Below are 14,614 nucleotides of genomic sequence, written 5' to 3' on the forward strand. Positions count from 1 at the left end.
TACTCACGGGGTCTTGTTTCGACTTAGGTCTTTCAGTGTTCTCTCAAACTCTTCACGCAGTATCGTATCTCCCATTTCATCTTCATCTACCTCCTCTTCCATTTCCATAATATTTTCCTCAAGAACATCACCCCTGTATAGACCCTCTATATACTCCTTCCACCTTTCTGCTTTCCCTTCTTCGCTTAGAACTGGGTTTCCATCTGAGCTCTTGATATTCATACAAGTGGTTCTCTTTTCTCCAAAGGTATCTTTAATTTCCTGTAGGCAGTATCTATCTTACCCCTAGTGAGATAAGCCTCTACATCCTTAAATTTGTCCTCTAGCCATCCCTGCTTAGCCATTTTGCACTTCCTGTCGATCTCATTTTTAAGACGTCTGTATTCCTTTTTGCTGCTTCATTTACTGCATTTTTATATTTTCTCCTTTCATCAATTAAATTCAATATTTCTTCTGTTACCCAAGGATTTCTAGCAGCCCTCGTCTTTGTACCTACTTTATCCTCTGCTGCCTTCACTACTACATCCCTCAGAGCTACCCATTCTTCTTCTACTGTATTTCTTTCCCCTATTCCTGTCAATTGTTCCCTTATGCTCTCTCAAACTCTGTACAACCTCTGGTTCTTTCAGTTTATCCACATCACATCTCCTAAAATTCCCACATTTTTGCAGATTCTTCAGTTTTAATCTACAGGTCATAACCAATAGATTGTGGTCAGAGTCCACATCTGCCCCAGCAAATGTCTTAAAATATAAAAACTGGTTCCTAAATCTAGTGCCTCCAGGCCTGTTCCACATATACAACCTTCTTTCATGATTTTTAAATCAAGTGTTAGCCATGATTAAGTTACACTCTGCAAAATTCTGCCAGGCAGCTTCCTGTTTCATTCCTTACCCCCATTCCATATTCACCTACAACTTTTCCTTCTCTTCCTTTTTCTACTGTCGAATTCCAGTCCCCTGTGACTATTAAATTTTCATCTCCCTTCACTATCTGAATAATTTATTTTATTTCCTCATGCATTTTTTCAGTCACTTTGTGGAGCTGGTTGGTATATAAACTTAAACTACTGTGATGGCGTGGGCTTCATGTCTATCTCGGCTACAATCATGCATTCACTATGCTGTTCATAGTAGCTTACCTGCATTCCTATTTTCCTATTCATTATTAAACATACTCCTGCATTGCCCCTGTATGATTTTGTATTTATAACCATGTATTCCCCCCATGAACCATGGACCTTGCCGTTGGTGGGGAGGCTTGCGTGCCTCAGCGATACAAATGGCCCTACCATAGGTGCAACCACAGTGGAGGGGTATCTGTTGAGAGGCCAGACAAACATGTGGTTCCTGAAGAGGGGCAGCAGCCTTTTCAGTAGTTGCAGGGGCAACAGTCTGGATGATTGACTGATCTGGCCTTGCTGTGCTGGTACTGCGAACGGCTGAAAGCAAGGGGAAACTACAGCCGTAATTTTTCCCGAGGACATGCACCTTTACTGTACGATTAAATGATGATGTCGTCCTCTTGGGTAAAATATTCCGGAGGCAAAATAGTCCCCCATTCGGATCTCCGGGTGGGGACTACTCAGGAGGACGTAGTTATCAGGAGAAAGAAAACTGGCGTTCTACGGATCGGAGCGTGGAATGTCAGATCCCTTAATCGGGCAGGTAGGTTAGAAAATTTAAAAAGGGAAATGGATAGGTTAAAGTTGGATATAGTGGGAATTTGTGAAGTTCGGTGGCAGGAGGAACAAGACTTTTGGTCAGGTCAATACAGGGTTATAAATACAAAATCAAATAGGGGTAATGCAGAAGTAGGTTTAATAATGAATTAAAAAAGAGGAGTATGGGTAAGCTACTACAAACAGCATAGTGGACGCATTATTCTGGCCAAGATAGACACGAAGCCCATGCCTACTACAGTAGTACAAGTTTATATGCCAACTAGCTCTGCAGATGATGAAGAAATTGATGAAATGTATGATGAGATAAAAGAAATTATTCAGGTAGTGAAGGGAGACGAAAATTTAATAGTCATGGGTGACTGGAATTTGTCAGTAGGAAAAGGGAGAGAAGGAAACATAGTAGGTGATTATGGATTGGGGCTAAGAAATGCAAGAGGAGGCCGTCTGGTAGAATTTTGCACAGAGCATAACTTAATCATAGCTAACACTTGGTTCAAGAATCATAAAAGAAGGTTGTATACATGGAAGAATCCTGGAGATACTAAAAGGTAATGGTAAGACAGAGATTTAGGAATCAGGTTTTAAATTGTAGGAGATTTCCAGGGGCAGATGTGGACTCTGACCACAATCTATTGGTTATGACCTGTAGGTTAAAACTGAAGAATCTGCAAAAAGGTGGGAATTTAAGGACATGGGATCTGAATAAGCTGAAAGAACCAGAGGTTTTACAGAGTTTGAGGGAGAGCATAAGGGAAAAATTGACAGGAATGGGGGAAAAAAATACAGTAGAGCCGGCCGCGGTGGTCTCGCGGTTCTAGGCGCGCAGTCCGGAACCGTGCGACTGCTACGGTCGCAGGTTCGAATCCTGCCTTGGGCGTGGATGTGTGTGATATCCTTAGGTTAGTTAGGTTTAAGTAGTTCTAAGTTCTAGGGGACTAATGACCACAGCAGTTGAGTCCCATAGTGCTCAGAGCCATTTGAACCAAATACAGTAGAAGAAGAATGGGTAGCTCTGAGGGATGAAGTAGTGAAGGCAGCAGAGGATCAAGTAGGTAAAAAGACGAGGGCTAGTAGAAATCCTTGGGTAACAGAAGAAATATTGAATTTAATTGATGAAAGGAGAAAATATAAAAATGCAGTAAATGAAGCAGGCAAAAAGGAATACAAACGTCTCAAAAATGAGATTGAGAGGAAGGGAAAACTGGCTAAGCAAAGATGGCTAGAGGACAAATGTAAGGATGTAGAAGCTTATCTCACTAGGGGTAAGATAGATACTGCCTACAGGAAAATTAAAGAGACCTTTGGAGAAAAGAGAACCACGTGTATGAATATCAAGAGCTCAGATGGCAACCCAGTTCTAAGCAAAGAAGGGAAGGCAGAAAGGTGGAAGGAGTATATAGAGGGTCTATACAAGGGCGATGTACTTGAGGACAATATTATGGAAATGGAAGAGGATGTAGATGAAGATGAAATGGGAGATACGATACTGCGTGAAGAGTTTGACAGAGCACTGAGTCGAAACAAGGCCCCGGGAGTAGACAACATTCCATTGGAACTACTGACGGCCTCTGGAGAGCCAGTCCTTACAAAACTCTACCATCTGGTGAGCAAGATGTATGAGACAGGCGAAATACCCTCAGACTTCAAGAAGAATATAATAATTCCAATCCTAAAGAAAGCAGGTGCAGACAGATGTGAAAATTACCGAACTATCAGTTTAATAAGTCACAGCTGCAAAATACTAACGCGAATTCTTTACAGACGAATGGAAAAACTGGTAGATGCGGACCTCGGGGAGGATCAGTTTGGATTCCGTAGAAGTGTTGGAACACGTGAGGCAATACTGACATTACGACTTATCTTAGAAGAAAGATTAAGAAAAGGCAAACCTACGTTTCTAGCATTTGTGGACTTAGAGAAAGCTTTTGACAAAGTTGATTGGAATACTCTCTTTCAAATTCTGAAGGTGGCAGGGGTAAAATACAGGGAGCGAAAGGCTATTTACAATTTGTACAGAAACCAGATGGCAGTTATAAGAGTTGAGGGGCATGAAAGGGAAGCAGTGGTTGGGAAAGGAGTGAGACAGGGTTGTAGCCTCTCCCCGATGTTATTCAATCTGTATATTGAGCAAGCAGTAAATGAAACAAAAGAAAAATTTGGAGTAGGTATTAAAATCCATGGAGATGAAATAAAAACTTTGAGGTTCGCCGATGACATCGTAATTCTGTCAGAGACAGCAAAGGACTTGGAAGAGCAGTTGAACGGAATGGATAGTGTCTTGAAAGGAGGATATAAAATGAACATCAACAAAAGCAAAACGAGGATAATGGAATGTAGTCGAATTAAGTCGGGTGATGCTGAGGGAAATAGATTAGGAAATGAGACACTTAAAGTAGTAAAGGAGTTTTGCTATTTGGGGAGCAAAATAACTGATGATGGTCAAAGTAGAGAGGATATAAAATGTAGACTGGCAATGGCAAGGAAAGCGTTTCTGAAAAAGAGAAATTTGTTAACATTGAGTATAGATTTAAGTGTCAGGAAGTCGTTTGTGAAAGTATTTGTATGGAGTGTAGCCATGTATGGAAGTGAAACATGGACGATAACTAGTTTGGACACGAAGACAATAGAAGCTTTCAAAATGTGGTGCTACAGAAGATTGCTGAAGATTAGATGGGTAGATCACATAACTAACGAGGAGGTATTGAATAGGATTGGGGAGAAAAGAAGTTTGTGGCACAACTTGACTAGAAGAAGGGATCGGTTGGTAGGACATGTTCTGAGGCATCAAGGGATCACAAATTTAGCATTGGAGAGCAGCGTAGAGGGTAAAAATCGTAGAGGGAGACCAAGAGATGAATACAGTAAGCAGATTCAGAAGGATGCAGGTTGCAGTAGGTACTGGGAGATGAAGAGGCTTGCACAGGATAGAGTGGCATGGAGAGCTGCATCAAACCAGTCTCAGGGCTGAAGACAATAACAACAACCACCATGTATTCACCTGAACAAAAGTTTTGTTCCCCCTGCCACCGAACTTCCCTAATTCCTTCCTACTTTAGCCTTTGCAGTTTGATCTATGCAAAACAAGATAAATTTTCTGGGTTTGGTCCACCTTGACTGTTTTGTATCTTTGATACCCCTCATATCTGATAACCATTCCCCTATCTGCCATCTGTAGAGATGCCCAATCAGAGACCAGTAACTCCAAGTGGCATTTTACCTATTGTGGGTGTCCCTAAATTAACCTGCATTCCAGAATGTTTGCTTTGGAAAGGACACATCTGAATTTATTCCTTGTCTTTACATCTTCTCTCCCCCTCCTCCTTGGTCTTCCCTCCCTCCCCCTTGTCTCACGCTTTCCTCCACAGCAACACCACCCCCACCCCTTCCCCTCCCCTTGGTCTACCCCTCCCCCAAACCTCTCTACCCTCCCCCTGCCCCTCGCCCACTCCCCCTCGGTCTTCCCTCCCCACTCCCCCTCGGTCTTCCCTCCCCACTCCCCCTCGGTCTTCCCTCCCCACTCCCCCTCGGTCTTCCCTCCCCACTCCCCCTCGGTCTTCCCTCCCCACTCCCCCTCGGTCTTCCCTCCCCACTCCCCCTCGGTCTTCCCTCCCCACTCCCCCTCGGTCTTCCCTCCCCACTCCCCCTCGGTCTTCCCTCCCCACTCCCCCTCGGTCTTCCCTCCCCACTCCCCCTCGGTCTTCCCTCCCCACTCCCCCTCGGTCTTCCCTCCCCACTCCCCCTCGGTCTTCCCTCCCCACTCCCCCTCGGTCTTCCCTCCCCACTCCCCCTCGGTCTTCCCTCCCCACTCCCCCTCGGTCTTCCCTCCCCACTCCCCCTCGGTCTTCCCTCCCCACTCCCCCTCGGTCTTCCCTCCCCACTCCCCCTCGGTCTTCCCTCCCCACTCCCCCTCGGTCTTCCCTCCCCACTCCCCCTCGGTCTTCCCTCCCCACTCCCCCTCGGTCTTCCCTCCCCACTCCCCCTCGGTCTTCCCTCCCCACTCCCCCTCGGTCTTCCCTCCCCACTCCCCCTCGGTCTTCCCTCCCCACTCCCCCTCGGTCTTCCCTCCCCACTCCCCCTCGGTCTTCCCTCCCCACTCCCCCTCGGTCTTCCCTCCCCACTCCCCCTCGGTCTTCCCTCCCCACTCCCCCTCGGTCTTCCCTCCCCACTCCCCCTCGGTCTTCCCTCCCCACTCCCCCTCGGTCTTCCCTCCCCACTCCCCCTCGGTCTTCCCTCCCCACTCCCCCTCGGTCTTCCCTCCCCACTCCCCCTCGGTCTTCCCTCCCCACTCCCCCTCGGTCTTCCCTCCCCACTCCCCCTCGGTCTTCCCTCCCCACTCCCCCTCGGTCTTCCCTCCCCACTCCCCCTCGGTCTTCCCTCCCCACTCCCCCTCGGTCTTCCCTCCCCACTCCCCCTCGGTCTTCCCTCCCCACTCCCCCTCGGTCTTCCCTCCCCACTCCCCCTCGGTCTTCCCTCCCCACTCCCCCTCGGTCTTCCCTCCCCACTCCCCCTCGGTCTTCCCTCCCCACTCCCCCTCGGTCTTCCCTCCCCACTCCCCCTCGGTCTTCCCTCCCCACTCCCCCTCGGTCTTCCCTCCCCCACTGCCCCTCGGTCCCTCGGTCTTCCCTCCCCCACTGCCCCTCTCAAATCAGGCTCCATCATTATACGCAACAATAAAGAAATACTGAGTCTCCTTAAGTTAAAGAATTCCCTCTTGGCTCGAGTTGATATGAATTGATACAGAGTCAACTATTGATTTTTGTAAATGATGTTATTTGATGATTTCTATACACCAGAATTGGCTTAGGAAGGCTGTTTCAAATTTGTGGATATCCCCAGGTTTAAGTGAACAGCTTCTGTTGAAACTAGTATACCATCAGAATTATTTGTACAATGATGGGGCCTTGCTTGGTAATGTTAACACATCAATCACCAATTCTGCCCACCTGGCACTTCAGTTTTAGTACAGTTCTCAGGTATTTTTCCAAGAAGGTTCAGCACTAACATTAGCAAGAGTTATACAGCTTGTCTTTTCAAGAGCTTTCAAATGCTGTTAAAACGCATATTATTTGATTAAAAAATATACTTGCTTCTTATCTTAGTTGATATAAGAGTTAAGAGAATTAAAGTTGCATCCCACTATCCATAGTACCATATGTTGAAAATTTCTTTTTGATACTTTTACCCTTTCGGGAAAAAGTGGGTGGGGTGGGGGGTTTGGAGGGAGGGGGGGGGGGAGAGAGAGAGAGAGAGAGAGAGAGAGAGAGAGAGAGAGAGAGAGAGAGAGAATTTGTAAACGCAAATGCTTGTTGTCTTCAGTAGGTTATTGTACACTTTTATATGGGTGCATGTCCCTGTAGTATGCATGTGTGCATGTTGGTTTTCAGGCAAGAAGTGTTGAAATCTTTGCCGCAAGGAGTCCCTCTGTCTTCTGTTCAGTTCACACCTACACCTACATCTGCACATTGCGTCAGTCGTGAATTGTACCTTACACCACAAGTTTGCGTGCATCCCAAGTAAGTGGTTTTTAGACTGTTCCTCTCTTTGTTTGCTTTGTAGTTTTAAATACTTTCTTCTGGACCTGGTTCCTTTTCCTTAGTAGCTGTATTTTTTCATGTATCACATGTAACTTGTGCCTTAAGATTACTTAATAAAGACAGAGTTAGATATGAGGGCCTCTTTTTAATAACCTCCGATAGGCTATAAATAACACAAGTTCATAGAAAACAATTATTTTATTACAAAAAAGTTTTTTTACACCAGTGGTTACTTTTAAACGTAATCACTGAAAAGATTGAGACATTTATCGTACCTGTGGACAAGCTTTGCAATACCTCTCTTCAAAAAATGTTACTGCCAATGATTTCAAATGAGCATTGATGTTGTTTTGAAGATCTTTGTTGATTTGAAACTACTGACCTCCTAGCCACGTCTTCAGTTCAGGGAAAAACTGAAAGTTGCTGGGTGCCAGGTCAGGACTGTATGGTGGATGATCAAAAATGTCCCATTGAAATTGTTCAAGGAGCCGTTGGGCTGTGCCAGCGGTGTGTGGACGAGCATTGTCATGGATCAACACAATTCCTGAAGTTAGCATTCCTTTTAATTTGTTTTGAATGGCTATCCGCAAACGTCGTGAAGTTTCACAATTAACAGCAGCATTGATAGTGGTTCCGGGCTGCATAAACTCTACAAGCAACACACCTTTATGGTCCCACAACATGGTAGCCATAACGTTTCTGTTGTTGAATGTTTTAATTTTTTGGGTTTGTTTGGTGAATTTGGATGCATCCATTGCTGTGATTGTTGTTTTGTTTCTGGTGTGTCATATTGTATCAAAGTTCCATCTCCAGTAACAGTTGATTTCAAAAAGTTCTCTTCTTCATCATGATAATGGTCAAGGAAATTCAAAGCTGACACCATTTGGTGACTTTTGTGAGCATCTTTCAACAATTTTTGGAACCCAAAGTGCACAAAGTTTTTTGTAGCCTGAATATTCAGTAATGACAGAGTGTACAACAGATCTTGAAACTTCTGAATTTTCCATAGACAAAGGAGTTACAGTGAACTTACGATTTTCTCTAGCCATTCTGTTAACTCGTTCGATAAGGTCGGCTGTAACGACAAACTTGTGTCCTTGGCGCCCTTCATCATGCATGTCATTTCAGCCATCTTCAAATTTTCAGCACCATTCACACAAAACACCATCAGTCATGAAGTTATCACCGTACACTCAGCACATTCTGCGATGAATTTCTTCTGCACTGTTCCCTTCTGCTTGCAGAAACCGAATTACACTTCGTAATTCACACTTGGCGCGAGCAACAATGACAGCAGCCATGTTTATGTGGCTGTAGTGCAATGCAGACTGGTGTCTTGAGGTCGGCAGTGGCGGAGTGTGTAGTGCGAGAGTTGCGCAGTAGCCTACAACTCGTGTCTTTCTGCCACTTGCGTAGCTTCTGTACTAAGCGATTGGAGGTTGAAGAAAAAACGGCCCTCGTATTTAATTTCTTGGCATATAGGATTGAACATTTACTCCATTGGACTCATGGATAGGTAATTTAATATTTTTTTTAAAAAACTGAGATGCTGGTGAGTATGTAGTTTTGTTTATAAATACAGTAACACATTCCTTCTGAAGCCATAGCCACAGCATTTCATGATGCCCAGGGTGGTGTGAATATCTCTCTTCGCTGCTTTCTTTATTACTCCTCATTTCTGTAGTCAGTACTAAGGAACATTTGAGGTGATGTAATGAGCAATGCCTCTGGACAAAGGATGACTGGAAAGAGTGATTTAAAACATGCTATGCCTGGTGGCAATCTGATTGAAGGACTTGACTTTGGTGAATGCCTGGAGAACATTGCTTGCCATCATGTCTAGTGCCAACAGCAAAGTACAGGGGACATGGTGTTATGGTGTGGGGTGTTCTTTGTGGTTGGATTGTGGTCTCCTTATTGCATCCAAGAAAATGTAAATGTGGATGGAAATGAATATATTTTGCAGTATCACACATGATCTGCTAAGTTGCAGACAGGCACAATGGAAAGGTTTCACCCAAAGCCTTTGACCTTATCCCCGTCAGCTCTGATTGAATATCATCATTTTATTTATTTTTTATACTCTGTAAAAACTTATGCACATAAAACAAATAAATCAGTGACTAATGTTTTACAGCTATACATGGTAGTAACTGTGTGAACTGGTGGCATCAGTTACTGTTGATCATTTTACAGTTGATCATAGTTTAAAAAATACAAAACATATTGTTATATACATATTAATATTTTTTATTAAAACCATTATTATTATTTCTTTCTTATCTCAGATGTTATGTCTGGTCTTAAGTAGAAAGTGACGCGGACCTTGATCAAGCGTGACTTCCTTTTAACTGTACGGTATATGTTATATTGCATTTAGGAACTTTCGGTAATTGAACATGTATCAATAATTACGGATTTCTGTAGTTGTATATATAAGTTTGGATGTGGCTGTATTGCATTGATGTACTGGTGGATATTGTGTGGTATGACTCCTGTAGTTAATAGTATAATTGGTATAATGTCAACTTTATCCTGATGCCACATATCCTTGACTTCCTCAACCAGTTGGATGTATTTTTCATTTTTTTGTCCTGTTTTCTTTTGTATATTTGTTGTATTGGGTATGGATATTTTGATTAGTTGTGTTAATTTCTTCTTTTTATTGGTGAGTATGATGTCAGGTTTGTTATGTGGTGTTGTTTTATCTGTTATAATGGTTCTGTTCCAGTATAATTTGTATTCATCATTCTCCAGTACATTTTGTGATGCATACTTTTATGTGGGAACGTGTTGTTTTATTAGTTTATGTTGTAAGGCAAGCTGTTGATGTATTATTTTTGCTACATTGTCATGTCTTCTGGGGTATTCTGTATTTGCTAGTATTGTACATCTGCTTGTGATGTGATCTGCTGTTTCTATTTGTTGTTTGCAAAGTCTGCATTTATCTGTTGTATTATTGGGATCTTTAATAATATGCTTGCTGTAATATCTGGTGTTTATTGTTTGATCCTGTATTGCAATCATGAATCCTTCCGTCTCACTGTATATATTGCCTTTCCTTAGCCATGTGTTGGATGCGTCTTGATCGATGTGTGGCTGTGTTAGATGATATGGATGCTTGCCATGTAGTGTTTTCTTTTTCCAATTTACTTTCTTCGTATCTGTTGATGTTATGTGATCTAAAGGGTTGTAGAAGTGGTTATGAAATTGCAGTGGTGTAGCCGATGTATTTATATGAGTGATTGCTTTGTGTATTTTGCTAGTTTCTGCTCGTTCTAGAAAGAATTTTCTTAAATTGTCTACTTGTCCATAATGTAGGTTTTTTATGTCGATAAATCCCCTTCCTCCTTCCTTTCTGCTTAATGTGAATCTTTCTGTTGCTGAATGTATGTGATGTATTCTATATTTGTGGCATTGTGATCGTGTAAGTGTACTGAGTGCTTCTAGGTCTGTGTTACTCCATTTCACTACTCCAAATGAGTAGGTCAATATTGGTATAACATAAGTATTTATAGCTTTTGTTTTGTTTCTTGCTGTCAATTCTGTTTCTAGTATTTTTGTTAGTCTTTGTCTATATTTTTCTTTTAGTTCTTCTTTAATATTTGTATTATCTATTCCTATTTTTTGTCTGTATCCTAGATATTTATAGGCATCTGTTTTTTCCATTGCTTCTGTGCACTCGCTGTGGTTATCCAATATGTAATCTTCTTGTTCAGTGCGTTTTCCCTTGAATATGCTATTTTTCTTAAATTTGTCTGTTCCAAAAGCCATATTTATATAATTGCTGAATACTTCTGTTATCTTTAGTAATTGGTTGAGTTGTTGATTTTGTGCTCCCAGTAGTTTTAGATCATCCATGTACAGCAAATGTGTGATTTTGTGTTGGTATGTTCCAGTAATATTATATCCATAACTTGTATTATTTAGCATACTGGATAGTGGGTTCGGAGCAAGGCAGAACCAGAAAGGAATTAATGAGTCTCCTTGGTATATTCCACACTTAATCTGTATTGGCTGTGATGTCATATTATTTGAATTTGTTTGGATATTAAGTGTGGTTTTCCAATTTTTCATTACTATGTTTAGGAACTGTATCAATTTAGGATCTGCTTTGTATATTTCCAATATCTGTAGTAACCATGAGTGGGGTACACTATCAAAAGCTTTTCGGTAATCAATGTATGCGTAGTGTAGCGACTTTTGTTTAGTTTTAGCTTGATATGTTACCTCTGCATCTATTATCAGTTGCTCTTTAAATCCTTGTGCTCCTTTGCAACAACAGCTTTTTTGTTCTTCATTTATAATTTTGTTCTGTGTTGTATGTGTCATTTGTTGTTGTATGTTCATTTATAATTTTGTTCTGTGTTGCATGCGTCATTAATTTCTGTGTAATGACTGAAGTTAATATTTTGTATATTGTTGGTAGGCATGTTATGGGGCGGTATTTAGCTGGGTTTTCTGTGTCTGCTTGATCTTTAGGTTTCATATAAGTTATAGTTTCATATAAGTTATTCCATGTGTAAGTGTATCAGGGAATGTGTATGGGTCTGCAATGTAACTGTTAAATAATTTATTAAAAACAAAGATTTCAAGACTTAGCAAGCGGGAAAGTGCTGGTAGACAGGCACAATAAAATACCACACAAACACACACACAAAATTACGAGCTTTCGCAAGCGGCGGTTGCTTCGTCAGGAAAGAGGGAAGGATGTGGGTCTTAAGGGAGAGGGTAAGGAGCCATTCCAATCCCGGGAGCGGAAAGACTTACCTTAGGGGGAAAAATGAATAGGTACACACACACACACACACACACACACACACACACACACAAGCAGACATATTTAAAGGTCTTTAAATATGTCTGCTTGCGTCTGTATGTGTGTGTGTGTGTGTGTGTGTGTGTGTGTGTGTGTGTGTATGTGTGTGTGTGTGTGTGTGTGTGTGTGTGTGTGCGCGCGCGAGTATATACCTATCCATTTTTCCCCCTAAGGTAAGTCTTTCCGCTCCCGGGATTGGAATGGCTCCTTACCCTCTCCCTTAAAACCCACATCCTTTCATCTTTCCTTCTCCTTTCCTATTTACTGACGAAACAACTGCCAGTTGCGAAAGCTCGTAATTTTGTGTGTTATTTTATTGTGCCTGTCTACTGGCGCTTTCCCGCTTGGTAAGTCTTGAAATCTTTGTTTTTAATATATTTTTCCCATGTGGAAGTTTCTTTCTATTTTATTTACATCATTGTTAAATAATTTAGTTAGATGTGAATGTGTTGAGGTGAACTTCTTTAGCCAGAAATTTGCTATTTTATCTTTTCCAGGGTCTTTCCAATTGTGAGTAGAATTAATTGCTTTGGTGACTTCATGTTGCAAAATTATCACTTCAGGCATTTGTGGTATCATCTTGTATGTGTCTGTTTCTGCTTCTATCCACCGTGCATGCCTGTTATGTTGTACCGGGTTTGACCATATGTTGCTCCAGAAGTGTTCCATGTCTGTTATGTTTGGTTGATTGTCTAGTTTAATGTGCGTGTTATCTATTGTCTGTTTGAATTTCTTTTGGTTTGTGTTGAATGTTTGGTTTTGTTTCCTTCTATTTTCACTTTTTTTGTATCTTCTAAGTCGTTTGGCCAATGCTTGTAATTTCTGCTTCTTTTCATCTAATTGCTCTATCGCTTCTTGTTGTGAGATTTTACCTAACCTTTTTCATTTTTTCCTGACATTTGATGTCTTATAAATTGTGTTAGCTGCCCAATGTCTATTCTCAGTTTTTCTATTCTGATCTGTAGCATGTGTTGCCATGCCAGTTATGTGGGTTACTTCTGTGTGTTGGTTGGTTCTGATCTCTGCCTGGTGTGTATATTTAGAGTAGTGAGTGCTCCTGTATAAACCAGTAGTTGTAACCCTTCCATAGTTGTGTTTTCATTTATTTTGTTGTGCATGATTGTGTTGATGGTTTTTATTGTTGTTGTAGACTTGTGGGTTATTTGGCAGTCTATGCAAGGATGGTCTAATGTCTGTATTTGTGTCTTTGTATTCTATATATGTCAGCTGAAATTTTTCTTCTTCTTCTTCTTCTTCTTCTTCTTATTATTATTATTATTATTATTATTATTATTAAGTAGAATTTGAACCAACAGGAATGTTACTATAAGTTGCCATAGAGTTTCATATACAATTCAGTTATAATTTACACAATTTAGTATTAATACTACTAAACTATCCAGTATGCCATATAATAAAGTGAAAAATAAATTGCCTTTATCTCTAGAAACTTTGTACTTACAAGTATATTTATTCTAAGAGTAGTGTAATCATAGCTAAGTCATTATTGTCAGATCAGTGTGCCTGTTGGGATCAGTGCATAGTAGCCGGATCCCAATGATTTCTAAACAGTTCCCGAAACTGGGTGTTTTTTGTGGCCACCTGCTCATTAAACAGTACCACATGAGATGAAGCATGATGGCAGAAGATTCCAGACTCCTCCAACAGGCCATGCATCTAATTCTTCTCGCATGGATGGAGCATCCTCGTGTGTGGGGACAAAACTGGTACAATGTGCCCACTTTCAAGGAGGTGCACAGTGAAGTTAATTTTTCTGTTGCGTTTTGACAATCTGATGTGACATGTTCACTGAATCTGGCTTCCAGCCATCTACCAATTTGTCCCACATAGCAAGCATTACAGTCAAGACATTCAATTCTGTAGTCACGTGACTTACGTAAAAAAAATTTTTTAATACTATTTTTTAAAATTCTACCCAAGTTACCCCTAATAGAAAATGCCACATTTAATTTACTTTCTAAAAATGGAAGGCCACTCAGTCACTAATTTTACCATAGTATGTTAAACAAATGTTCTTATCACTGATATCGTCACCTATATTCAAACTATTTTCTTTCTGCCTATTGTTCACCATGTTGCTACCCATGCCATTGACATAATTATGCATGTAATTATTGACCTTAGTTATATAACTGTTTTCAGCTCGGTTTTGGGTACTATTTAAAAACCATTGGGATCAGCTATTATGCACCAGTCCCAATACACACACACACACACACACACACACACACACACACACACACACACACACACACACACACTGACCTGACAATAATGGTTACACTCCTGCTAGGAAGCATATGAGTACGAAGTTTCTGGAGAAAAATGTAATTGTATTTCCCATTATATAACATGATGTAGATGATAGTTAATTAATTTTAACACTGAAATGTGTAAATTATAATGGCTCTGTATACTAAACTAATAACAGAGAACATTTTAAAGCAGAAAGATCCCTGGCCCTTCAACATACTAATGATGGTACGACAGCTTATAGTACCAGTCCTACCTGTTCCAATTCTTTTAACTGTACTTAGTATATAGTAAGGTTTAACT

The 14,614-nt window shown here is 41.3% G+C and overlaps 1 protein-coding gene across 4 annotated transcripts in view; it reads left to right on the top strand.

Annotated features, from left to right (window-relative positions):
* The window catches only part of LOC126268092 (uncharacterized), a 92,365-nt gene that overhangs the window by 61,361 nt on the left and 16,390 nt on the right, over positions 1-14,614 (top strand). For 2 of the 4 annotated variants that reach the window (XM_049973599.1, XM_049973598.1), the window contains exon 8: positions 7,069-7,197. The exons of the other annotated variants lie outside the window; for them this stretch is intronic. In XM_049973599.1, coding sequence (XP_049829556.1) covers positions 7,069-7,197 — 129 coding nt within the window. The remainder of the gene's footprint in view (positions 1-7,068; positions 7,198-14,614) is intronic. 4 annotated transcript variants of the gene reach the window in all.

The sequence above is a fragment of the Schistocerca gregaria genome, chromosome 4 (genome assembly GCF_023897955.1).
Source record: "Schistocerca gregaria isolate iqSchGreg1 chromosome 4, iqSchGreg1.2, whole genome shotgun sequence".
Lineage (NCBI taxonomy): Eukaryota > Metazoa > Arthropoda > Insecta > Orthoptera > Acrididae > Schistocerca > Schistocerca gregaria.